The sequence below is a fragment of the Muntiacus reevesi genome, chromosome 20, assembly GCF_963930625.1.
Source record: "Muntiacus reevesi chromosome 20, mMunRee1.1, whole genome shotgun sequence".
Classification (NCBI taxonomy): Eukaryota; Metazoa; Chordata; class Mammalia; order Artiodactyla; family Cervidae; genus Muntiacus; species Muntiacus reevesi.
Genome location: NC_089268.1, coordinates 28391215 through 28415747, shown reverse-complemented (window position 1 = coordinate 28415747; position 24533 = coordinate 28391215). Strand labels below are relative to the sequence as shown.

The window sequence follows — 24533 nt, the reverse complement described above, 5'->3', positions numbered from 1 at the left end:
GCACATTCCAAATAAAAAATATTTTCACTTCTTTGAATAATCAACCCAGATTTATTTATTTTATAAGTTGGGGAATTTTTATCTACTGAACTTTCCTTAAAAATGTTCTCAACCTTTTTCTTGTCTCTAAGTGTTGATTTCATTTTTATCCCCAAGGGAAGAAAAAGATGGAGAATCCTTGGCATCAAGAATTTTTAAGACAACTAGTTTAATCCCTTGGGGGCTTATGTTGAAGAAGACAATACTAACCGAGGCTCTGAGGAAGTATTCGTAACATCCACTTGGGAAAACCCAAAAGAAAACCGAAACTTTACTTAAATAAAATGTTTTGCAATCTCAGTTGGTTTGTGTGCTTTAGACTGTTCATGTAAGAGTGTGTGGGCACGTGTGTCTGAGAAGCAGAGGCGGTGGGGGAGCAATGGGCAAAAGCCTGTGGTGCAGATGAGCTGACTCTAGGGATATCACTTTCACCCCCTCAGCTCAGTCCCCAATCCCTGTTTATGGTTTTTTTTTTTTCCTCCTAACAAGGGAACATTCCCCCTTGCCACTCCCTAGTGTCCTTTCTCTGGCAGCAGATGAAGCAGCTGCTGAGCCAGCTCTGGTTTTCGGGAAGTCAGATGACCTTTTCCCTCTCCCGGTTCTCTGCCTGTCCCTGCCCCTGAGGTAGACACCATGGACCCACTGATGGCCGTCCTTTATCTGCTGCCCCTGTACCCAGGTAGGAGCAGGGGAGAGGGGATGCTGGGGTCCTGTGGGGCCGGGCTGGTGCCACCAGATTGAGTTTCCACGTGTGAAACAGACAACCTCTTCTGCTTTCCTTTTCTCCTCTGTGCCTTCCTTCTCTGCTGCATTTCTGAGCCGTATCCCCATGCCCGCAGGTTTGGCTACAGCCGCGCTTTCCTGCCCCAAGAACGTGAATATCTCTGGGGGCAGTTTCACCCTCAGCAATGGCTGGAACCCTGGGAGTATCCTCACCTACTCTTGCCCCCTGGGCCGCTACCCGTACCCGGTGGTGACAAGGCTGTGCAAGAGCAACGGACAGTGGCAAATCCCGAGATCCACTCGGTCGACAAAGGCGATCTGCAAACGTGAGGCTCCCTGCCAGCGGCCACTCCGGGGACTCCTATTTAGTTTGCTCAGTGTGGGGCTTAATGTGACTCAACGGGGTGGCAAAGCTCTTTTTCCACAGGGCTTATCAAAATAGCAAGGAAATGTCTACTGCCCACAGCAAGGCATTGGAGTCAGGCTATGATGGAGATTGTGGGGTACTAAAGCCAAGGATGATGTTTAGAGGTCTTGACAACTGCCACACGGTACTGACCATTCAGAATGGATGCTGAATGGTCCGGGCGTCCTCTGTTTTGCCATGTGTCACCCCTCTAGTTACCCACTCCTGGGACATCGGAGAACACCAAGGGAGGGACTGGGGTGGTCATAGTCCTCACGGGGCTGAGAGAAGTGACTGTTTTTAAATCTATTAGATTGAACTATGTGAAATTGCTAATATTCAACCAATTGTCAAAAGTAGCAATTTCACAGGCATCCACCTAATATTTTGACAAGCAGCTGGCTCTTGCCATGCCTCCAAGCTGAATATCACCCACTTTGGTGGGCAGTCCAGATGTCATCCCTCCATCCCTGTATTATCATCCCCTTCTCTCCCTCCAGCTGTTCGCTGTCCAGCCCCTGTTTCCTTTGAGAACGGTGTGTACACCCCACGGCTGGGGTCCCACCCGGTGGGCGGCAACCTGAGCTTCGAGTGTGAGGATGGCTTCACCCTGCGAGGCTCAGCTGTGCGACAGTGTCGCCCCAATGGCATGTGGGATGGCGAGACGGCCGTGTGTGACAATGGCGGTGAGTGCCCTGACCCAGGGCTGCATGGGGGCAGGGGTCTCCTGGGAGCCCTGGAGCCAGATATGTGCCCAGGGAGCATGTGTGGGGTCAAGGACCAGGTATTTCTGGTGCCAAAATCATATTCCTAGATTTTGGTCAATTGAGGTCTATAGTTAGATATCTCCAGCCTGTTAGGCTTTTGGCTCAAGGAAGTTGGTGCTAAGCTTTGGGTCCAGCAATAAGGCTGTAAATGCTCTGTCCAGCTTTTCCTAGTGCCTCCAAGCCAGGCTGGTACCTGGTCCCCCTGGGCTGTTGCAGGGAGGATGTGATGAAGGCAATCAAGTGTTGTGCTCAGCTGCCTTGCCTCTGGAGGCAGTCTGAGTTCCAAGCCCAGCTTTGATTTTGACGGCCTTTGGGGAGGTTATTTAACCTCTCTGTGCCTCAGTTTTCACATCTGTAAAGTGGAGACGGTGAGAGGACTGACTGCAGGGGGTTGCCGTGTGGATCGAGTGGGTTGCCTCTAGAACAGCTCCTGGAATCTGTGAGCACCACATATACTTATGTCATGGTCATTACTGCCCTTGTGAAAGACTGGGGAGGGGGGGCTCTGCTTGACAAAAGTGGGATCCCCTGGAGCTACATTTGCCTGTAGGTTTTAGGAGCTTCCTAGGTCACAGTTCTAAATACATAATACAAAGGACTCAGTTCACGAGGTGGTAGGACCATACCCTCACCTGGAGCCCAGCTGCTGGCTTTCTAGTCACAGCCTTGATTCTTTGACAACAGCCATTTATTCAAACATAATTCATTTGAAAATTGAGGTTTAATCTATCTAAAGTGTACAGATTTTAAGTATTCACCAAAACTGAGTGTCCATCATCTCAGGAGGCTCCCTGCTGTCCCCTTCCACAAGGTAACCTTCTCCTGACTTGTATCTCCATAGATTCGTTTAGCTTCTTCATACACCTCAAACAAGTGGAATCAGACAGACTGTGCTCTTTTGCATCTGATTGCCTTTATTCAACATTCTGCCTGGGAGATTTATCGATGTTTCCCTGTGTATCAGCAGTTTGTTATTTTTTTATGCTGTGTAGTTCCATTACATACTACAGTTTATCTCCTGTTGGTGAGCATTTGGCTATTTCTAGTTTTTGGTTATTGTGAGTAAAGCTCTATGAACACGCTTATATGTGACTTTGGGTGCACTAGATACTTATCTTTCTTGAGTATATTATCTGGGAGTGGAGTTACTGGGTCACAGGTTGGCATCTGTTTTCTTTTAGTAGAGGCTGCAAACAGTTTCTCGATAGATCTGCAGCTCTGGTTGTCCTCTGAGACCTGGAATTGCCCATCTTTTTAGTTTTAACAGTTCTGGTGGGTGTGTAGTGATGTCTCATTGTTTGCAAATGTTCTCTGTGGAGGGGTAGGCTCTTCAGCCTCCATCTTCCCTGAGGTTCTGGTATGGTAGTAGCAGAGACCCTGGGTTGGGATTAGGATGTTTTAGGTGGCCACTGAGGCCGCAGAGTTCTAAACCTTTTCCCTACTTCAGGTTTTTCCATCGGCACCCCTGGGAAGCACAGGTATGATGTCTCCCAAGGGAGAGGCCAAGGGACCCGCAGAGGCTCTGAGGGTTTCCAGAGGAGGAAGAGCCTAGAAGGACAGGGTGGGCGAGCCAAGTCCGGAGTCCGGAGGCTGAGGAGGCGAGTCCCTGCTCACCTCCATCTTTGTTCCTCGCAGCCAGCCACTGCCCCAACCCGGGCATTTCCGTGGGTGCAGTGCGGACCGGCTCTCGCTTCGGCCTTGGGGACAAGGTCAGATACCGCTGCTCCTCGAATCTGGTGCTGACAGGGTCTGCGGAGCGCGAGTGCCAGGACGACGGGGTCTGGAGTGGGACGGAGGCCATCTGTCGCCGTGAGTAGCAGCTCTGACCCTGCGGACACTGCTGGCCCCCACCCCTGGGCCCAGCTGACCCCATCGACTCTCCCCACAGAGCCCTACTCCTACGACTTTCCTGAGGATGTGGCCCCCGCCCTGGGCACCTCCTTCTCCCACTTACTTGCAACCACCAATCCCATCCAGCAGAAGAAGGCAGGTGAGTGCTTGAGGTGGGCGTGGCAGGGGCGGGCGTGGCAGGGGCGGGGCAAGCTTGGGGGCGGGGCAGGAGCCTCTGCGGGCTCACTCGGGCTGAGCTGACTGTAGGAGAGGCAGAGGGGTCTGATCGCCTTGGCTAGAGAGCAGGTGGGCGGTGGAGGTCTGAATCTCCCCCCTTCCATATTTCTCCCAGACAACTTGGGCCGCAAAATACAAATCCAGCGTTCTGGTCACCTGAACCTCTACCTGCTCCTGGACGCCTCTCAGAGTGTGTCCAAAGATGACTTTGAAATCTTCAAGAACAGCGCCTCCCGCATGGTGGACAGGGTCAGGAAATAGGAGCCTGCGGATATCGGCTGCCTTCCTGCACTGTCTCTGTCTCCTTCCCTTCTCAGAATCCCATTCACAGCCCACTTCCTCCAAGAAGTCTTCCCAGATTATACACGTGCCATAGATCATGAATTTAGAGGATACTATTTTTCATTCCACAAACACCGTTGGGGTACCTACTATATGTCAAGTACTATTCTGGCTCCTGGGAGACCACAAAGATGAACGAGGCTGAGATCTCACTTTTCAGGAATTCTAGAACAGTGGTCTTCACAAAGGGGTACCCAAAACAGTCTGTGGGGGTGTGTGGGGCAGAAAAATACTAGTAATTATGTGGAATAACCGTAATTTAACTGAAATGAAGAACTTAATAGTTTCCTTTTAAAATTTCAATCTTTTCTATACATTTAAAAATGTGTACAATATATTTGAGCAGTGATATACTTTATGAGTATACTTTATAAATACATATACCTATATCGAGGTATGTGCTCAGAATGTTTCTGCTGACAGAATGCATGAACAGAAGAGTTTGGAAACCACTGGTTCACATTTCTTGCCAGGACTTTGCTTGGGAATTATGCTTTTCACAATAGTTTTTGTAGATATGTATTTTCCCTCCCTGCTCCATTGGAAAGAAGGCAGTTTTGTGCTCCTTAGTTTCTCTCTTCAGATGTAAAGTTAAGTAAGCCACTAAGCCATGACGCTGTAAAATGCTACAGGTAAGTGCCGATAGGTTTGAATTCTTCCTCCATCTTTCACCAGTGGTGTGATCGGGGGCAAGGTAACAAGTCTCAGCATCCTCATCTATATAATGGGGACCATCACGACCCCTCACATCATTGATATGAGGATTAAATGCAGAGTGAACTTGTCAAACAGAGGAGAGGACCAACAATCGTCAGTTTCCTGGCTTCCTTAAGCAGCCACCTCCCAGGAAGGGATTCTCCATGGGCCTTGCTTCTGTCAATCTCTGTCTAGGCTCTCTATCTCCTCCAGGGCCCATTGCTGGCTCTCTTACCATCTTCTTTTTGGTCTGGGGGCCCTTCACCCTCTCACTTGCCCTTCACAGATCTTCAGCTTTGAGATCAAGGTTAGTGTTGCCATCATCACTTTTGCATCAAAGCCCAAAATCATCATGTCTGTCTTGGATGACAGATCCCGGGATGTGACTGAAGTGGAGAACAGTCTGAGAAATATCAACTATAAAGGTATGATGCCATCAAATGAAAGTGATGGGAGTGGGAGTAGGGGATGAGCTCTCTGTGCCTGCAGAGACTCTGGACAAGTTCGAGAGAGAGGCCTCTTGGTGGCATTCAGGTCCCAGGGTTCTGGGCCTAATGTTCCTTAGATTGGGGTGGCTTCCCAGTCAGGTTCATGGTTGGGGAGTTGAAGCTCCTACCAACACCTGGCTTATTCACATGTGCTATGTGTCCAAAAGCATCATGCAGGTCTTCAGATCCTCCCTGAACCACATGATCTGGTTTTCATAGTCTCCTCGTGTCATTATGAAACTACCTGGGTGGTAGGTAGCAGCTGGTTGAAACAACCCACTTTCTTTGGAAACCCCATCTTCCAATCCTGGGATTTTAGGATGAACTTTAGTGCTGTTATGCAATGAGCATTTCTAAAGGGAAAGGTTTGAAATGTTTGAACGGGCAATGATGCCAAATCTCTAACTGAATATCAAAGGTCGGTCTTTATCAAATCAGTTGATAATTGCATTTCCAGTGTTTGGGGAAAATAGAGTGATTCCCTTCTCCCAGGTGGTAGGTGGAAAGTTTCTAAGAGAGCTTTTCATCTTCACATATTCCAGACCATGAAAATGGAACTGGGACCAACATCTACGAGGCCCTCCATGGTGTCTATATAATGATGAATAACCAAATGAATCGGCTCCATATGAACCCAGTGGCCTGGCGGGAAATCCGACACGCCATCATCCTTCTGACAGACGGTAGGTATTGTTGTCTCTGTGAGTGAGCCTGCCACTGTGGAAGGAGCAGCAATGTGGGGTCAGAAGACCTGCCTTCTGGTTCTCCCTCTGCCATGTCAGGCCTTGGTTTCTTATTTCTAAAGTAGAAATAGTGCTGATGATGACGGTAATGACAATCACGACAATTATTGATAATGGAAGCTGCCCTCTTTTCTGTATATAGTTTGTTTATTTGTTTTTTGGCTGCACCGCACGGCATGTGGATCTTAATTATCCAATCAGGGATCAAACCTGAACCCCTGGCAGTGGAAGTGCAGAGTCTTAACTGTTGGTCCTCCAGGGAAGTCCCCTTATACAATTTTTATGAAGAGCAATAAATACTTTGTGTAAAAGTGCTTTATGATTATGTATTAGTTGTTACCACCTGGGAGGTCACCTAGAGGGAGTTGGGTGGGAGGTGTGGCTCTGCAGCAGTGATGTTGAGGTCCATGGATGAAAGGCAGATTGGGTAGTGGATCAGGGCTCTGCCATTTATCTTGATTTTGCCCAAATCACACAGCTCCTCTAGAAATCAGATTTCCTATCTATAACATGAGGAGACCCACACTTACAGGGGCTTCACGAGAATCAAATGAGATAAAGTATTAAGATGCCCCTAACCCAGTGCTAAAGAATTTCCATGAATAATGTATCTTGAAACTCCAATAGGGAGTGTAAGTGTTGAGGTTCCCGGGCTGAATGCCTCCCCACTTCTCCAGGGCTGAGGGGATTGTGATGCATCCATCTTAATGAACAATTCTTTTTCCTCCTTGATCCAGGAAAGTCCAACATGGGCGGCTCTCCCAAGGTGGCTGTTGACAATATCAAAGAGGTCTTGAACATCAACCAGAAGAGGAAAGATTATCTCGGTGAGCCTCTGCCCCTGCCCTGCCACAATCTGTGCTCTCTGCAGAGAACCCAAGGACCACAGCCAGGAGTTTCAGCAACTTGGCTATTTTTCTCTGCATTTCATTTTTTTTGGCTGCACTGCACACAGCATGAGGGATCTTAGTATCTTGACCAGGGATCAAACCTATACCCTCTGCAGTAGAAGCGCACAGTCTTAACCACTCAACCGCCAGGGAAGTCCTTGGCTGTATTTCTATTGAGACCCCAGGCTGTGTTGTTCTGTATGCAGTCAGCCAAGGATCACACTGAAGAGTTTGTAGTCAAACTACAAACCTTGAATTTGTGGTTTCAACCTTGGGTTCATCTTTGATTGGCTGTGACCGTGGGTCGTTTCTTTACTTGTAAGGAGGATACAGGACAAGGACCTACCTCACAGGCCAGTAAGGGCAAATGCTCAAACATTACTTGGTACAGAGAAAGTCACGTGTGCAGTGGTGGTGACTACCACCACCACCATCATCATCGTTGACGTCGTTTTCATTCATCAGCTTTTGTTCCACAAACCTCTCCGGGAAGAAAAGGTCTGGAATCCTTGTAGGGACTGTCTCTGGCCTTTTTTCCATTAGCAGTGCAGTTAACTAAGGCGTTGGCAGTTGCAGTCTCTAAAAGAACAGTTCCTCTAATTGAGACTAAACAAAAATTGCACTGACCTTTGACCAGAAAAGAACTTCAAAAGAAGTGCTCCAGATAAGGGGTAGCAGTTGGTTTTGAGGTCCCAAGTTTTACTTTCCCCTTGGATTCTCTCTTTTCTGCTCATGCCACCCATTCCACCTGCTCCTTGAGGGTAAGCAGATTTCTTTGGGAAAACCCTTGTATAAGGAAGGCAAAATCCAAACTTCACTCCCTAACTCATTAGGATCACTGGGCCAGAGTTAAATGATTGAAAACACCTTACTAAAAAGAAGCAGGAACCTCAGGGAAATATGTAAAACACATTGCTATTGTTGTTCAGTTGCTCAGTTGTGTCCGACTCTTTGCGACACTATGGACTGCAGCACACCAGGCTTCCCTGTCCTTCACCATCTCCTGGAGTTTGCTCAAACTCATGTCCATTGAGTTGGTGATGCCATCCAACTATCTCATCCTCTGTTGTCCCCTTCTCCTCCTATCCTCAATCTTTCCCAGCTTCAGGGTCTTATCCAAAGAGTCGGCTCTTTGAATCAGGTAGCCAAAGTGTGGAGCTTCAGGTTCAGTCCTTCCAATGAATATTTAGGACTGATTTCCTTTAGGATTGACTGGTTTGATCTCCTTGCAGTCCAAGGGACTCTCAAGAGTCTTCTCCAACACCACAGTTCAAAAGCATCAATTCTTCAGTGAAAACACATGGGACATGATAATCATCCAGTTTCCACTGTAATTGCATAAAAGGACTATGAGGGGTATAAAGGGTGGGAGAAGGCTAGACTTGGTGGCCACCCCGGGGCAGTTCTGACTGGCACCCACACTGGCTCAGAGGTTGGTGTGGATGGTCGTGTGGATCCAGGTTCTCCAATGGGAAGAGGTGGCTTCAAGCCCTTCTCCCAGAGCTGGCATTTTGTAGAGGATGAACAGATTTGAAGCTGTGCCTCCATGCTACATCATGAGTTCTTTTTAATTCATTTATTCATTTAAAAGTCCTCACCGAGAGCCTCTTTTGGGCCAAACACCACTCTAAGAATACAGTAAACAAACAGAGGAAAATGCCTGTTTCATGGGGCTGTCATTCTGGACGGGGGCGATAGATTAGTTTCTTAGGGTTGTGGCAACAAATGGTACAAATTTGGGTGACTTGAAACAACAGAGATGTATTGTCTCATGCTCAGGAAGTAGGAAGTCCATAATCAAGGTATCAACAGGGTCGTGCTCCCACCAGAACCTCCAAGAATCCTTCCTTACCTTGTCCAACTTCAGGTGGGCCCAGGCATTCCTTAGCTTGGGGTAGGATTTTCCAATCTCTGCCTCTCTTTACATCACTGTCTTTCCTGAAGGTATCTCTGTGACATCACATGGTTCTCTGTGTTGGTGTTCGGATTCCCTTATTCTTGTAAAGGCGTCAGATTCGTCACTCCCTCGCTTTCCCCATCCAGCGAGACCTCACTTTAACTGATTTTATCCGCGAGGACAAGATTTCCAAATATATATGAGCATATTCACAGGTCCTGGAGGTTAGGACCTGAACATACCTTTTGAGAAGACACAATTCTACCCACTACAGGCATTACACAAAATAAATAAGGAAACCATGTGGCACAGTAGAGGTGACATGCACTGAGGTATAAAATGAAGCAGAAAAGAAATTGAGATGTCTGGGTCATTGCAGTTTTACACAAGGAGGCCAGAGCAAGGAGGCCAGAGCAGGCCTCCTGCGATGGGGACATTTGAATCTAAGCTTAGAAATATAAGAGAGTGAGGCATGTGGGAAGCCTGGGTAGGAGTGAACCAGACAGGGACAAAGCTCATGCAAAGACCCTGAGGTGGGAGTGTATTTCAGGAAATTCAAGGATGCTGTGTGACTGGAAGAGACTGAAGGGGAGGAGTGGTGGGAAATGAGGTCAGATATGTAGTGAAGGGGCGGGGAGGGGATCCCGCTCATGTAGGGCTTCATGGGACACAGCGAGTTCCCAACTACAGCCTCCTGTGCTGCGGGATAGCCGCTCACTGTGAGATTCTACTAATTCCCTCCCCTTCAGACATCTATGCCATCGGCGTGGGCAGCCTAGACGTGGATTGGAAAGAGCTGAATAACCTGGGGTCCAAGAAGGATGGCGAGAGGCACGCCTTCATTGTGAAGGATGTGCAGGCGCTGAGCCAGGTCTTCGAGCACATGCTGGGTGAGTGCGCTTCACCCTCTCTGGAGGGGGTGACCAGTGTGGAGCCAGCCGAGGGTCCCGGCATGGCACCTGCTCACAGCGCCCCTCACCGGCCTCCTTCACCATCTGCTCCTCACACTCACAGATGTCTCCCAGCTCACAGACCCCATCTGTGGGGTGGGGAACATGTCTGCCAACGCCTCCGCCCAGGAGAGGACACCCTGGCACGTTACCTTTAAGGTACCTGGAAGGAGGGGTGGGGCTTGGAACCCAGAGGTGCGGCCATGAGCCAGAGACATAGCAGTCCCTGAGATCACCTGTCCCCCTGCAGCCCAGGAGCCAGGAGACCTGCCGGGGGGCTCTCGTCTCTGACCAGTGGGTCCTGACAGCCGCTCACTGCTTCCGCAATGCTGAGGACAGCACACTGTGGAGGGTCAGTGTGGGTAAGGAAGGGCCCGCACCAGATTCCCGATCCCCTGGGCAGAGCTCCCATCTCTTATTCCTAGCCTCTGGCCCCTTCAGGAGCCCTGGTCCAGCCTAATCTGCTACTTTGTTTCCAGGGGATCCCAACTTTCAGGGGGGCAAAGAATTCCAAATTGAGAAGGCAGTGATCTCCCCCGGGTTCAATGTCTTTTCCAAGAAGAATCAGGGAATCCCGGAGTTCTATGGCGATGACATCGCTCTGCTAAAGCTGACCCAGAAAGTGAAGATGTCCAGCCATGCCAGGTGCCAGAGTCTGGGATGGGAAGGCACCCTCTACAGGGGAGAGTGTCCTGGGGAGCCCTGGAGGAGGGGACACCAAGGATGGGCCTCTGTGACCCTGGGTCCTTTTCCTCAGGCCCATCTGCCTCCCCTGCACGGTGGGGGCCAACCTGGCTCTGCGGAGACTCCCAGGCAGTACCTGCCGAGACCACGGTGAGTGCTGGACTCAGGGTGCGGGAGGGACTGGCACCAGGGTTTGGGGGATGATATCATGGGCTGTGCTGCAGTCCCCAAGTCAGGATGCTGGGTAAAGGGACCAGCACTGACATCCTTGTCCTTGACTGCAGAGATGGAGCTTCTGAACCAAGTGAGCATTCCTGCTCATTTTGTGGCTTTGAATGGGGATAAGCTGAACGTTAACCTCAAGACAGGGTCAGAGGTGAGCGTCTCCGGTTCTGGATGCTGTTGGGGGGGGGGGGGGATGGGATTTCTCTCTCCCTCCCCTAGCTCTGGATGCTTTCTCCCTCTGACCCCAAGTCATCCCTCCTCACAGGCCTAGCTGCCCTGCTAGGGTCCCCTGGGCTTGCTCACTCCACACTTCTGTCCTCTTCCGCCCCTCCTGCAGTGGACAAACTGTGTCAAGGTCGTTTCCGAAGACAAAACCACGTTCCCCAACCTGACAGATATCAGAGAGGTGGTGACAGACCAATTCCTATGCAGTGGGACCCAGGGGGATGACAGTCCCTGCAAGGGTGAGCCCCTCCTCCACCCACTTTCCACCCCCAATCCCCACCCTGGAGTCTGGATTCCCCAGGGGAGGGTCACCTGTGTCCCTTGTGGCCATCATGCATGCCCCGATGCAGCGGTGACGGTCAGCAGGATGACAGTCTCTGTCCCTCCTTTCTGGTAGGAGAATCTGGGGGAGCAGTTTTCCTTGAGCGGAGACTCAGGTTTTTTCAGGTGAGAAGGGAGAAGTTCACAGGACTAGAGTCAAGGGATCTCCGCCTTGTTGGGGGATGAGGCAGGCCTCTGAAGGACCTAAAGAGGTTGGGGCTGGGACAGGGGAAGCCCCCCACTCCAACCTTTTCCTCTTCTAGGTGGGCCTGGTGAGCTGGGGTCTTTACAACCCCTGTGGCAGCTCCAGTAAGAACTCCCGCAAACCTGCGCCCCGTGGCAAGGTCCCGCGAGATTTCCACATCAACCTCTTCCGCCTGCAGCCCTGGCTCAGGCAGCATCTGGAGGGCATCCTGAACTTTGTGCCCCTCTAACCTTGGCCACCGAGCCCTCTGCTGACCTGCCAGGACCTGCCGTCTCTCCAGTCTCCTACCTCTGAACGCCCACCCTCAGCCTCCGTGACTCATCCGCACTCCTTGCTCTGAACACATCCCCGCCTCCAGGATCCCGGAGCAGCGGCGCATCTGCGCTAGGGAATCCCCGGCGCTCCTGCCAGCGCTGACCCCACCCTCCGCTGTACTTGGCGCACTCTCCTTCCACTTACACAGGAAATTACCCAGTTATGAAATTAATAAAAACCAATGATTCCCACAACTGTCTGTGCCTCTGCCTAGGGGCTGGCCTGGGAGGGGAGAGAAAGGCCAGAATGATTCCAGGAACCACCAAGAAGGCAGGTCAGAGACCTTGCTGGACAAACAGCGGCTGAACTCTGCTCGGTAACAGAGTCAGCAGGGGTGGAGGGGGCAGTGTGGGCCTTATATCTAGTCCCCGAGGGGAGGTCTGGGCTTGTTGGGCAGGACAAGGGGCGGAGACGAGGTGTTGACTGGCAGAGTCCTGGACCTTGGGGAGGCAAAGGTGGAATTTTTGCAGTTTCTGTTTCCTTGATTGGCAGCTCAGTGGGGCCCTCCCCGGTTGGACATTCCGGAAAGTGATGTGGGTAGGGAGGGTGGGGTAAACAGCAGGTGCCAGAACAGGATTGCATAAAAGGCTGGAGGTTGTGGGGGGCAGGGGAAGGGAGTGTGACCAGGCTCAGGTCTAAAGTTTCAGCTTGGCCATCAAGCCAAGCGGACTTGCAGCAGAAGCCAGGAGAGGCCCTCCTGCCCCCAGCTCCTGGTCACCATGGGGATCAGTTGCAACCCCCGACTCTGCCTGGTACCCTTGATCCTGGGCCTCTTGTGTGGAGGTAAGTGAGATCACAGCCCTCCTCCCTCCACTCCGGCTTCCCCCACGATCCATCCTCGGCCTTGTGAGGCTGGGCCTCACCAACTTTTCTCTTTAGGTGTGGACACGACGCCACTGCCTGAGGCCAGTCCCCAAAGCAACTGCTCTCTGGAGGGAGTAGAGATCAAAGGTGGCTCCTTCCGGCTTCTCAAGGCGGGCCAGGTGCTGGAATACTTGTGTCCTTCTGGCTTCTACCCATACCCCAAGCAGATACGCACTTGCAGATCCACAGGGTCCTGGAGCACCCTGCAGACTCAAGACAGAAAGACTGTCAAGAGGGCCGAATGCAAAGGTTGGAGGGCAGGGAGGATGGGCATGGGCCGGCTGAGGGACGGAGCAGGTGGCAGCCAAGGTTCAGACTTGGATAAGTCTAGGCTTGAGTGGAGGCCAGGCAGGCTGACAAGTTGGACTGAGCACGGGTCAGTGCTGAGTGAGAGTTGGAGGTGGGATGGAGAGAGAAGGGGAGCTAGATTTTACTAAGCATTTACCCTGTGTCAGGCAGCCCCGGCAGTTCAAAGAACACTTAGAAATGGGGAGGGGGGAGCAGCAGGACTCCGTATGGGTGGAGGTACCTCCAGGGGTCGAGGATAGTAGCTATCCTTTGGGGCCGAGAAGTGATATTTCTCAGTGACAGGGTCCCTGAGACCAGAAGGCTTGTCCTAAAGGGTAGCCCTTCCCTTCCAGTAACTTCTTCTTGGTCTCCACCCCCTTACCCTCAAAGCAATTCGCTGTCCCAGACCACAGGATTTTGAGAATGGGGAGTACTGGCCCCGGGCTGCCTACTACAATTTGAGCAACGAGATCTCTTTCCGCTGCTATGATGGCTACACTCTTCGGGGCTCTGCCAATCGCACCTGCCAAGGGAATGGTCGGTGGGATGGGGAAACGGCCGTCTGTGATGATGGAGGTGAGAACCGTCCCCCCTGTCCACAACAGCTCCTTCTCCCTGACCATCCTCAGCTTGAGGAACCAGTGCCACAGCTCGATGCTCTGCCTTGCCCTTTGCGCCCCAGGCTTTGGCCCTCACCAGTGTGTGTCTCACACTTTTGCAGCGGGGTACTGCCCCAACCCGGGCATCCCTCTTGGCTCAAGGAAGGTGGGCAGCCAGTACCGCCTTGAAGACCGTGTCACCTACTACTGCAACCGGGGGCTCACCCTGCGTGGTTCCCAGCAGCGAACATGCCAGGAAGGTGGCTCTTGGAGTGGAACGGAGCCTTCCTGCCAAGGTGACCCTTGATCTGTACCCTCAAGTCAGACCCTGCTCTCCCATCTGCACGTCCCCTCGGAGTACACTGCCTTCTCCTGCTGCCGCCACCCAGCTCCTTCCTCCCTTCTAAATCTCTCCAAAGAATTTCTGAGCCCTTCCCGCCCCAGAAGCCCACCATCTCCTGTCAGTGTCCCTGACCTCCCAGACATTTGACCTGCTCTCTGACCTCTACCAGACTCCTTTATGTACGACACTCCTGCAGAGGTGGCCGAAGCCTTCCTGTCTTCCCTGACAGAGACCATAGAAGGAGTTGATGCAGAGGATGGACATAGCCCAGGTTTGAAGGCAGAGAGGGGAGGCGGGGCAGGGGGTTGGGCGTGGGGTGGAGAAGGGGCAGGAGACCTATTTGTTGTGGAGCCTGAGCCTCTTTGGTGGCATCCAGGGGAACAACAGAAGAGAAAGATTATCCTGGACCCCTCGGGCTCCATGAACATCTACCTGGTATTGGATGGATCAGACAGCGTGGGGGCCAACAACTTCACAGGGGCCAAGAATTGTCTCAGAGCTTTCATCGAGAAGGTGGGAACCCTGAAAGGACCTCACTGCCCTGCCAAGACTAGTTCCCAGATACTCCCAGCCACTCAGAGCCACAGGGTCCCAGAAAATCTCCAGGTGCTATTGTGTCCTCCTTTCCTTTTACCAGTCCTTTAACCTGGACTCCTCCATGACCCCAGGGTGATGAGTCAGTCCTTGAATCTTTTACTAAGGACTTTCCTATCTGTCTCAGCTAAGCTGCTGAATTCTCCCAACCATATATTCTACTTTTGATGCCGTGACCTATTGCTCCCCTCGCCCACAGGTGGCAAGCTATGGGGTGAAGCCAAAATATGGTCTAGTGACATATGCCACAGAACCCAAAGTTTTGGTCAGAGTGTCTGACCCAAAGAGCAGCGAAGCAGACTGGGTCACAGAGCAGCTCAACCAAATCAACTATGAAGGTCAGAAGTCAGGGAAGGGTGGGAGGTTCACTTTGGGGTCAGAGAGGTCTGAAGTCAGGGAAGGGTGGGAGGTTCACTTTGGGGTCAGAGAGGTCTGAAGTTTCAGGAGTGTTGTGGGGAGGGTGTAGTAAGACCACGTGGTGGGGCAGAGAGGACTACTTTTTAGTCCACGGTTGGACAGCAGGGTCATTGGAAAATGGGGTTTGGTGGGAACCCTTTGGAACTGAGAGGGTCACTTTGTTGTCAGAGGGAGGACAGTGGGGTGACAACTCAAGTTGACAGATGTGGGATCCCAGCTGCTGCCAGGCCTCTGGGGTCAAGGGCAGCTTGGGAGATCAGGCGAGGTGACGACATCTTCCCTGTTCACAGATCACAAGTTGAAGGCAGGGACTAACACCAAGAGGGCTCTCCTGGAAGTGTACAACATGATGAGCAGGGAAGTAAACCAACTCAGAGAGACCTGGAACCGCACGCGCCATGTCATTATCATCATGACTGATGGTAAGAGGGGCGTTTCTGCCTCTGATTCCCCACCCTCTCAAACCAGCTCGTGGTCCTGAGTCCACACGTAACACTGGACTTGTGGCTGGGGGATGGTGTGCTGCTCTTCCCTGTGCCTTTACAAGGAGGGACCTTCCACTCCGTGATCTCACTCATGATCTCCTCTCCAACCTGCTCACTCAGCCCCGTATGTCACTCCTTCGAGCCTCTTTATCTTCCTGGACTCTCTTCCTTCATGTCTCCCACCCTCACGGTCCATCTCTCCTGCAGGTTTGCACAACATGGGTGGGGATCCAGTCACTGTCATTCACGATATTCGGTACTTGCTGGACATTGGTAGAAATCGCAAAAACCCCAGGGAGGATTATCTGGGTGAGTTTTATTGCCTAGGACCCAGCACCCCACTTTATTAGCTTCTTACCTGTGCCAGGGCCAAGAGCCTCACTCTGTTTCTTCTCTCTCAGACATCTATGTGTTCGGGGTTGGACCTCTAGTGAACCAAGAGAACATCAATGCTTTGGCTTCCAAGAAGGATAAAGAGAAACATGTGTTCAGACTCCAGGACTTGGAAAGCCTGGAGGATGTTTTCATCCAAATGCTTGGTAGGAAACTATGGAAGGCTATAAGGAGATGGTCAGGAAACTCAGCCCTCCCCAGACCCCTCAAGGTCACTCATTCTTCCACTCCTCCTAAAGCCCTGGCAGTCTGGAAGACCTTTCTTACCTCCTCTACCTCCAGGTCACTATTCTTACTTCCTGGTACTTTCCACCCCCTGATATCAGAATCACAAGTTCTGAAATGATGCAGAGACCTTTCTCAAGTCCCTCCTTTTACAGATATGGAAGCTGGGGCCAACAGAGGTCAAGAAATGACAAGTTAGCAGGAGTTGGGCCTGAACATGGGCAGGTCTCTGAGCTTAGTCCCATGATTCCAGTGGTTCCTTGCCTTCCCTTCCCTCTTTTGGACAATTACTCCCCACAGACACATTGGCGCCCCTCCCCCAGACAGCTGCCATTTGGAAATGAACTGTCCCAGCTTTTAGCACAATCTCCTTTCTTGCCAGATGAAAGTCGAACACTGGGTCTCTGTGGCATGGTTTGGGAGCACAAGACAGGTACTCCCTACCACAAGCAACCATGGCAGGCCAAGATCTCAGTCATTGTAAGTGCAGTGTCCTGGTGGTGGGGACTTAGGGGAAGGGAGGTCAGGGTGAAATGAAGGTTGGGGGAAGGGTAAGGCACTCTTAATCAGATTGTGACATTTGTGAAAGCTGAGCTTTCCCACTGCTGCTGTTCCCAGCGCCCTTCGAAGGGCCATGAGAGCTGTATGGGTGCCATTGTGTCTGAGTACTTTGTGCTGACAGCTGCACACTGTTTCACTGTGGATGATGAGAAACACTCAATCAAGGTCAGCGTGGGTAAGGATGCAAACCAGCAATTCTGAGCTTCTGCGGCGCCCTCTGGGCAACACTGCCTCCAGGGCCCACACTTTCCACCTGTCATCACAGCCCTTCCCTTGCATGCTGATCAGGACCCCCTCTCCTACTTCAGGATCAAGGAAGCAGGAGTGGGAGATAGAAGAAGTCCTATTTCATCCAAACTACGACCTCAATGCAAAAGAAGCAAAAGGCATTCCTGAGTTTTATGACTATGACGTGGCCCTCATCAAGCTCAAGAAGAAGCTCAAGTATGAGGAGACTATCAGGTGAGCCATGTGGATTCTGAGAGAAAAGGCTGGGAGAGGCAGAACCAGGACTGGAGCAGGCCCAGGGTTCACGATCCTTGAATTTCCCCATCTCTCCTCAACAGGCCCATTTGTCTCCCCTGCACTGAGGGATCGATTCAAGCCTTGAGGCTTCCGAGGTCAACTACATGCCGGCAACAGAGTAAGTCATGTTCAGGGAGAGCAGCTTGTTAAGGGTGAGACTCTGAGACAAGGGGGGGGATGAGGGGGACCACAGGGAGAGCAGGTGATGCCCTGCCCAGCCGCCAGCTCAGGGGAAGGGATGGAGGGCCACTCAATGACAAAGCATGAGGCGGGGAGGGGAGAGTGCTGAAATGACCCAGTCTATCCATCTGTAAAGTGCAAGAGCTGCTCCCTGCAAAGGACATCGAAGCTCTGTTTGTGTCTGAGTCTAAGGATTCTAAGAAGACCCTGACTCGGAAGGCGGTCTACATCAAGAATGGGGACAAGGTGAGGAATGTGTGATCTTCAGGTCCCCAGTTCATCCTAAGCAAGCTTTGTTCCTCACCCTTCTCCCCTCCACACATCCCCATCTCACCTACAGAAAGCCAGCTGTGAGAGAGACGCTCTGCACGCCCCAGGTTATGACAAAGTCAAGGACGTCTCCGAGGTAGTCACCCCCAGGTTCCTCTGCACTGGAGGCGTGTCTCCCTACGCTGACCCCAACACTTGCAAAGGTGAGAAGGCTCTTTGGTTGTGATGTGAGTTCTGAGGCCTAAGAGTCTTTGCCTATAGCATCTCCTCCCCTGCAGGTGATTCTGGTGGCCCCCTGATTATTCATAAGAAGAGTCGCTTCATTCAAGTGAGTCTTCCCTTTCCTCTCTCTGGGGAGATGCTGAGTGGTCAGTGTGGGCCCCAAAACAGGAAAGCTCACTGCATGTGGCTGAAAAGAGGTGGGGGGTGGGGCATAGCCTGCCTTACCTTCGAACTCTTCCTTGAACTGGCCAATTCAGGGCCATGTGTCTGGTCTGTGTGTCAGGGGACAGGACTGAACCGGGTCCCTAGTCTAGTCTTCCCAGGTCAGGTCAGTTCAGATGCAACTGGCAGTAGCTGTGCTTCCTGGGATTAAGGAGTTCTACCAAATGATTCCTGACAACCCCTCGCTCTCTCCAGGTTGGCGTGATCAGTTGGGGCGTTGTGGATGTTTGCAAGAGGCCACAGCAAGTACCTGGTTATGCTCGAGATTTTCACATCAACCTCTACCACGTGCTGCCCTGGCTCAAGGAAAAACTCCAAGATGAGGATCTGGGTTTTCTATAAGGGGTTTCCTGCTGGAAAGGGGCATGAGACCAAATTAAAACAGCTGCGACAACACCTGTGTTCAAGATCCTTTTGGGGTAAAGGAGTGGGGAGCGTGCACTAGTCATGTGGTTACAACTGAGACCACATCTAATAGCCGTTTTTAAAGGCTCAACCCCAATCCCAAGTGCTGAAAAACCAGAGGCTGAGGGAGATGGGTGAGCTTCCACCTCAGTGTTTTACTGAGACCAGCATTGGGGAAGACGAGGCACACGGAATCCAGCTCCATTCCCTAGAAGCCGTCCACAAGGTTTTCCTTGTAGACATCATCGCTGTAGACAATCTGAGTCCTCTTGTCCCGGTGGCAGCCCTTAGGGCTATTCTGGACAGCTGGGGAGGGAGGAAAAGTTTCCTTAAGGTCTGAGGGAGAGCACCCAGAAGACCTGAGGCCCAGAGTGTGGCCACTTCAACTCTAGCCTCTGGCCTTTGGATGCCCAGTTTCCATGCTGCCCTCTGGTGGCCAGGATGGCTCCTCTACCTTTAGCCCAGTTAGGCCTGTGGCTACCAATCCATGGCTCCAGTAGAGTGTAGTTATCATGGCACACGCAAACACTGTAATGAGTGTTTTGTCCTCAGAAATAACCCAAATGTTATTCTTGACACATGTGAATAATGTTAACCGCCTACTTCCAATCAGTACACGAAAAATTAGAAAATCTCTATAGCCCTTTGTTAACATGCTAGTCCTTCCTGGTTCCTTCTTTAGTATAATGGGATACTCTTGCTCCAAACTCCCTCGTGCCTACTCCTTTACATGAAAATCTACTTTGGGTGAAACGGGTTATTCATTCCATCAGGAGAATTCATTCCAGTGTAACTCTGGCCCTAAGTATTCTCCCTGGAGTTGTCCCTTCCCCTTCCCCTTTCCTCCCTATACCTCATTCCTAAGGATTTCATTCCTGCCACTCTGGGGCTAGAGGGAATCCCCCATGCAAGCCCCCCATCCTCTTGGAGCTTTCATCTTGATGCCGTGGATCACTTCCTCCTTCTCAAAGCCTGGATCCTTCGGCTGCAATGACCCAGGCCCTTCACATCCTGCTCCCAGCCCTCTGACCTCTCCTTTGTCTCCTATGTTGCACCCTCAACTTCAGTCTAACATATCAGGAGGGCTGGGGCCATATGGGGCATAAGGAACACAGCCCAGCTTCCTCCCATAGTTCCTGACTATTTATTCCTCAAGTCCAGTCCTGGCTCATTTCTCCTCTGCATTCAGTCTCCCCTGCAACACTATCGTGTTGTTTTGCAGCGGCCCTATGATACAGGTGTCTCTAGTCTATATTTTCAGTCCTTACCAAACACCTGTGTTCCTGATTCCTAACTTCAAAGGCCTATTTTATAAAACCAACTACACTCCATCTCAAAATGAATAAGGCCACATGAGGTGCTCACCTTGTTCACCAACCTGACTCACTCCCACTTTCTTCCCTGTTCCAATCAACACCTTGAAAATGGTTTCTAATACTTTTCTCTCCTCCTGCTTCTAACTGATAGAAGGCCTGAGGAGAATCCTCAGGCCCACAGTTTCCACAAAAAACCAGATCTCTAGCCCCACTAGGGGACCCAGGGATAGGCAGGAGAACAACATGGGGTGAGCTGTGGGCAACAGGATGAGAAAGGAAGAACCCCCTTCTTACCCAGGGAGCCCCAGACAGACTTGCCCGTGGCGGCATCCAGCATGGGCTGTTTTCGGGCAATGCTGACTTTGAGCTGTACAGACTCCACTTGGGTCCCGTTGAGCTGGGGCAGAAGAGGGAGTGGGCAGAGGATGGGGGCAAACATTATAGACAAACCAAAGGAGGGTTTCCAGGAGCTGCCATCCTAAGAATAGAGTAAGTAGGGACTTAAGAATATAAGATTTCCTGCATGAATAGGGAAACACTTTCTTTGTCAAGAGGAAATGATTTCCTCCTGGCTCCCAATATTTTAGAGAGAAAATATGAAGATAGCAGGAGGGATGGGAAGAACAGATCTGGGAAGTCCCAACCTCAGCAACGGCCTGATCTGCTGACTCCATCTTTTCATAGGTGACGAAGGCACAGCTGGGATGAGAAAACACAGGGTCAGTAGAGGGCCTATGCGCTCCTCAGGACCCAGGCAAACCCAGTGTTACAGGCTGTGGAGACAGGCCAGCTTCCTCCCTCAGGTCTCACACCCCAGGTCCTCCTAGGACAACCCACTGTTGTCCTTACTTTCTGGGTGGGTCCATGGAGAGGTCAATGATGTTTCCAAAGGGAGAGAAGGCCCCACGGAGGAGGGTGGGTGTCATGTCTTCTCCATACACATAGAGAGTGTTTCCCTTCCGAGGGGCCCGGCGTTCAGGGAACGAGTCTGATCCTATGGAACATCGGAATCCAGTCATGAGACATAGGCTTAGCTTATCCTTCACTGTAGAGTACACTTCAGTAGGACCCACCTACACCGTATCTGAAGTCACTTCCCACTAGCCAAGAACACTCACTGCGGAAAGGGCCCTCTCGGTCGCGCTCCCGGTCCCGGTCTCGGTCTCGGTCCCTGTCCCGCTCTCGATCACGGTCTCGGTCCCGCTCCCGGTCTCGCTCTCGATCCCGATCTCGGTCTCTGTCTCGGTTCCGCTCACGACTGCGGTCCCGACTGCGGCTTCGGGGAGGGGAGGCTGAGGAACGGGCACCACCACGTTCTTCGTAGCCCCAGTCGAAGCTTCGAGGGGGGCCATCACCAGCTCCTGGGCCCTCTGCCTCTTCCCCATCTGGCCCCAGTTCCCGAAGCCGATCACTAGAAGACACGAAGCTGGGGAGCAGCAGACAATGAGGATTGAAGGGGGCCTTTACCCCGTCTTCCCGGATCCCACGCAGACTCGACACCCCCTCTGCAGCCCCAGCTCTTCCCACTTCAGTCCCAAACCTCTTGAGGACCCAGGCAAGCCTCTCGTGCCCCCCAAACCCCGCCAACTGGAATCCCGACCTATCTTTCTCTAACCTCTCATACAGAGATTTCCTTTGTGGACGTCTGGACGACTGAAAGAGACCAAGAACAGTTAAGACAAGTCTGAGTGGCTGGCATATGGCCTTCAATATGTGGGTTTCTCATTTTTCTCAATCCCCTGTTCCTCAGAGACAGAAAACTGGAAACCATTACCTCCTGCAGGTCGTCATCAGCAGATACGCTCCTCTGGAATGGTTGGAAAGTGGGGACTGGCCCCTTCTCAGGGTCCTGGGAAAGTGGGAGAGACCTACCTTAGTGGGGGAGCAGGAGGCCGCCTATTGGGGGTGGGGGGGGGGCTCCTCTTCCCTGACCCTCCTCTTGGTTCCCCTGGCCTGTTTTTTTTTGTTTCTCACTTGATTATGTGTTATTTTACATAAAAGACTTAATACACACTTGAAGCATTTAGTTTACTAAAAACATCTTGAACCTGATGACCTTCTCAGTCTTTTCAACTCCTTAGAGAACACAATCCAACAGATCTATTACATGATGGATTACAGTCACAGAATACATAAAATGGAGGAGAATCTGGGAGGCGTCTAGTTTCTTCATTTTATAGATAAGAAACCTGAAGCTCAACTTGTCCATGACTGAACTGGCATTGCCTTCCCCCCAAACCTACCTTCATTCCAACCTGGAAGGATGCCCTCTGATGTGAAGGATCCCTTGAACAATCTTTCTGCCTGTGCTCACCTTTAACTTCCCCTCTAGGGTCCGAGAACGCTTGAAGCCTGAGTTCTTGGTCTCGGCCTTGATGGCACTAATGGCTCCTGACTTCACCAGCTGCTTTGCCTGCTCTGTTGCCGTGGCCGTGTCCACCACAGGCTGCTCTGACAGTGCTGAAGTGGCAAGGGAAAGAGGTTTATTATGTTGGCCAGAGGTCAGCTGGTGTGCTTACTTTCAGCCTATCCCCGCCTCCCCTGTCACTCACAGCGTTTGACACCGCCTTGGCTGGCTGTGCTGCTGCTACTTTGCTTCTTCAGAGCCAGCAATGCCTTTTTCTGGGAACAAGAGTGAGAAGAGAGGGATTGATGAGGGCCAATCCCTGGCCAGGTCTTCTCCCAAGGCCCTTGGGCACATCACTGCGGGTCTACCTTTCTGAGAGAAAATAATGCAAACGGTGGCCCTGGGGAGGTACACTGCAGCTGACCTGCCTCTCACATATAGTCCCTCAGATCACATACACCAGCCATACCTACTCTAAACCATAGTATCCAGAGGCTTTGCAGAGTCTCATATTTTTCAAGTTGAAAACAAGGAACTCAAAACACAGACCATGGCCCCTGGATATACACTGCAGTTTAGCATAAGCCTCCGTGCCTTCTTAGGGGCTTCGTCCAACCACCCCTACATGTTTAATAAGAACACACCAATGCTCTGAAACAAAGATTTGCAAAAGAAAGAGACACAGATCCTCCTCCTGAGCTCACAGGCTGAGAAAGATGATGACCTGACTGAACTGTCAAGACTGATCATAAGTGCATATTGGAGCTGAAAGCAAGTAAGATTTTTCTGATGCAAATGCTTATTAAACCAGGTCCTGAGTAGGATCTACATAATGCAGGCTGAGAGGAAAAGGCATTTTAGACAAAGAAAACAGGGTGGCAGAGATGCAGACATAAGAAGGTTTTGAGAATGCATGTTTTGGGACCAACGGATAGTTCTATAGGAAGAAAGGCCAGATTAAAGCTTTTTATAGGCAATGCGAAACCACTGTGTTTTGAAGAAAGAAGGGCAGTGTTTAGTATTCTCAATGTGTCATTTTAACAGAAGTGAAAGTCTGTCCAAGAGAAGAATCTTGTTGAGAGACCATTACAACAGTCAAAGTGAGCATCAGCAAAGACCAGATCTAGGGAATACATAGGAAAACAAAACAGAATTACTTTAAAAGAAAAATGAAGACTTGGCAAATGTTTGGCTACACAAATTGTGCAAATGATGAGATATTCATCTCAAACAAATCGAAGAAGTGAATGCAGACAGTCCTTTTTGGAAGACCAAATTTAGTACAGACAAGAGGACAGCTTCAGTTTTAGATATGTGAAAGTTATCCGTAAGACACTAGATGGCATTGGAAAAACCAAGTTTGGAATCACCAGTTCTTAGGTGGTACTAAAAGCCATGGGAAAGGAAGACAACTCCATGGCAGACCACACAGAAAAGAGAGAAAAGAAAGTATACACTTGGGAAAGTTCACCTCTGAAGTTACACAGAGAGATGATAAGCCTCCAGGTATTAGCTAGAGGAGTCCCCACCCCGCATCCCCTCACACTCACCCCAGGTGTTCTCAGTGTAGAGTCTTTGAAAGTTTGGGCCATGCCCACACACACTCCCTCACCTTTTTCTTGAGTTTGTTGAATTTCTTCTGCAGAGCCTCCTCCTCCTCGCTCAGTCCGGGGGGTATCACCAACATGGTGGCTCCTGGTTCGGGGGCAGGGCCCAAGACATCTTTCTCCACTGTCACCGCCCAGAGTTCACACGCCGTCCACACTGATCCCGATCCCACCCCTTCAGGCCTGCTTACTCCTATCTTTTGCCTCTCCCTACCCCTTGCTTAAACCAGGCTGCCGTCCAAACCCCAGCTCGTCGGGATCAACCAGCATTCCCTTCTGTCTTCAGGAATCACGAATACCAGCGCCTTGGGGCACCATGTGGCCCAGGAAGAGATAAATAACCCCTCCGCCGCCAAGACGATGGCACCAGACCCCCCTATCTCGCTGGAGTTAGTATGGAATTGCGGGGTCCGAAAAGCAGAGGAAGCAGTGGAACCCGCGCAGCGCTCTCAGAGCAACGAAAGGGGCAAGAAGACAGAAGGAGCTCGGAAAAAGAGGGGCGAAGGCTGAGGAGAAGGCCTTACCTGAGGGGGCGGCAACCGGGGCCCCACAGTCTCGGGCGGCGCCCGCGCGGGCAGCGGATCCCGGGCTCAGAGCGATGACGTAGCGAGGGGCGGAGAACGCGGTAACCAAGGCGGCCCGCGCCGCACACACTTCCGCCCGGCCTCCCACCAGTTTGGGTCAGCC

At 51.3% G+C, this 24533-nt stretch overlaps 3 protein-coding genes across 7 annotated transcripts; 2 read left to right on the top strand and 1 right to left on the bottom strand.

Annotated features, from left to right (window-relative positions):
* Nucleotides 1–429: 429 nt before the first annotated feature.
* On the top strand, nucleotides 430–12169 carry C2 (complement C2). Of its 2 annotated transcripts, XM_065912270.1 has the most exons (18): nucleotides 431–718; nucleotides 879–1088; nucleotides 1669–1854; nucleotides 3571–3744; nucleotides 3824–3925; nucleotides 4118–4251; nucleotides 5327–5465; nucleotides 6071–6211; nucleotides 7009–7098; nucleotides 9808–9948; nucleotides 10073–10167; nucleotides 10259–10370; nucleotides 10488–10653; nucleotides 10766–10842; nucleotides 10977–11068; nucleotides 11255–11381; nucleotides 11540–11589; nucleotides 11727–12169. In XM_065912270.1, exons 1-18 carry the CDS (start codon nucleotides 673–675, stop codon nucleotides 11895–11897), a joined length of 2253 nt encoding a protein of 750 aa, XP_065768342.1. In that variant the 5' UTR covers nucleotides 431–672; the 3' UTR covers nucleotides 11898–12169. The 2 variants fall into 2 exon arrangements, with proteins under 2 accessions (XP_065768343.1, XP_065768342.1); XM_065912271.1 differs by lacking the exon at nucleotides 11540–11589 and having other exon boundaries at nucleotides 430–718.
* Nucleotides 12170–12185: 16 nt separating this feature from the next.
* CFB (complement factor B) lies at nucleotides 12186–18567 on the top strand. Of its 4 annotated transcripts, none has more exons than XM_065912267.1 (19): nucleotides 12186–12299; nucleotides 12644–12766; nucleotides 12863–13096; nucleotides 13526–13711; nucleotides 13857–14030; nucleotides 14247–14348; nucleotides 14454–14590; nucleotides 14871–15009; nucleotides 15379–15510; nucleotides 15781–15882; nucleotides 15975–16112; nucleotides 16574–16671; nucleotides 16810–16927; nucleotides 17061–17214; nucleotides 17319–17395; nucleotides 17594–17703; nucleotides 17798–17930; nucleotides 18006–18055; nucleotides 18367–18567. In XM_065912267.1, exons 2-19 carry the CDS (start codon nucleotides 12703–12705, stop codon nucleotides 18511–18513), a joined length of 2295 nt encoding a protein of 764 aa, XP_065768339.1. In that variant the 5' UTR covers nucleotides 12186–12299; nucleotides 12644–12702; the 3' UTR covers nucleotides 18514–18567. The 4 variants fall into 4 exon arrangements, with proteins under 4 accessions (XP_065768339.1, XP_065768341.1, XP_065768338.1 ...); XM_065912266.1 differs by having other exon boundaries at nucleotides 12240–12257; XM_065912268.1 differs by having other exon boundaries at nucleotides 12281–12299; nucleotides 12691–12766.
* Nucleotides 18568–18711: 144 nt separating this feature from the next.
* NELFE (negative elongation factor complex member E) lies at nucleotides 18712–24505 on the bottom strand. The gene is made up of 11 exons (XM_065912273.1): nucleotides 24371–24505; nucleotides 23852–23934; nucleotides 22445–22514; nucleotides 22207–22352; nucleotides 21667–21741; nucleotides 21508–21545; nucleotides 21011–21318; nucleotides 20742–20886; nucleotides 20537–20591; nucleotides 20187–20289; nucleotides 18712–18882 (listed from the first exon to the last, which is right to left on the bottom strand). The coding sequence occupies exons 2-11, from the start codon at nucleotides 23924–23926 to the stop codon at nucleotides 18785–18787; spliced, it is 1113 nt and encodes a 370-aa protein (XP_065768345.1). The 5' UTR covers nucleotides 23927–23934; nucleotides 24371–24505; the 3' UTR covers nucleotides 18712–18784.
* Between the last annotated feature and the right edge of the window lie 28 nt (nucleotides 24506–24533).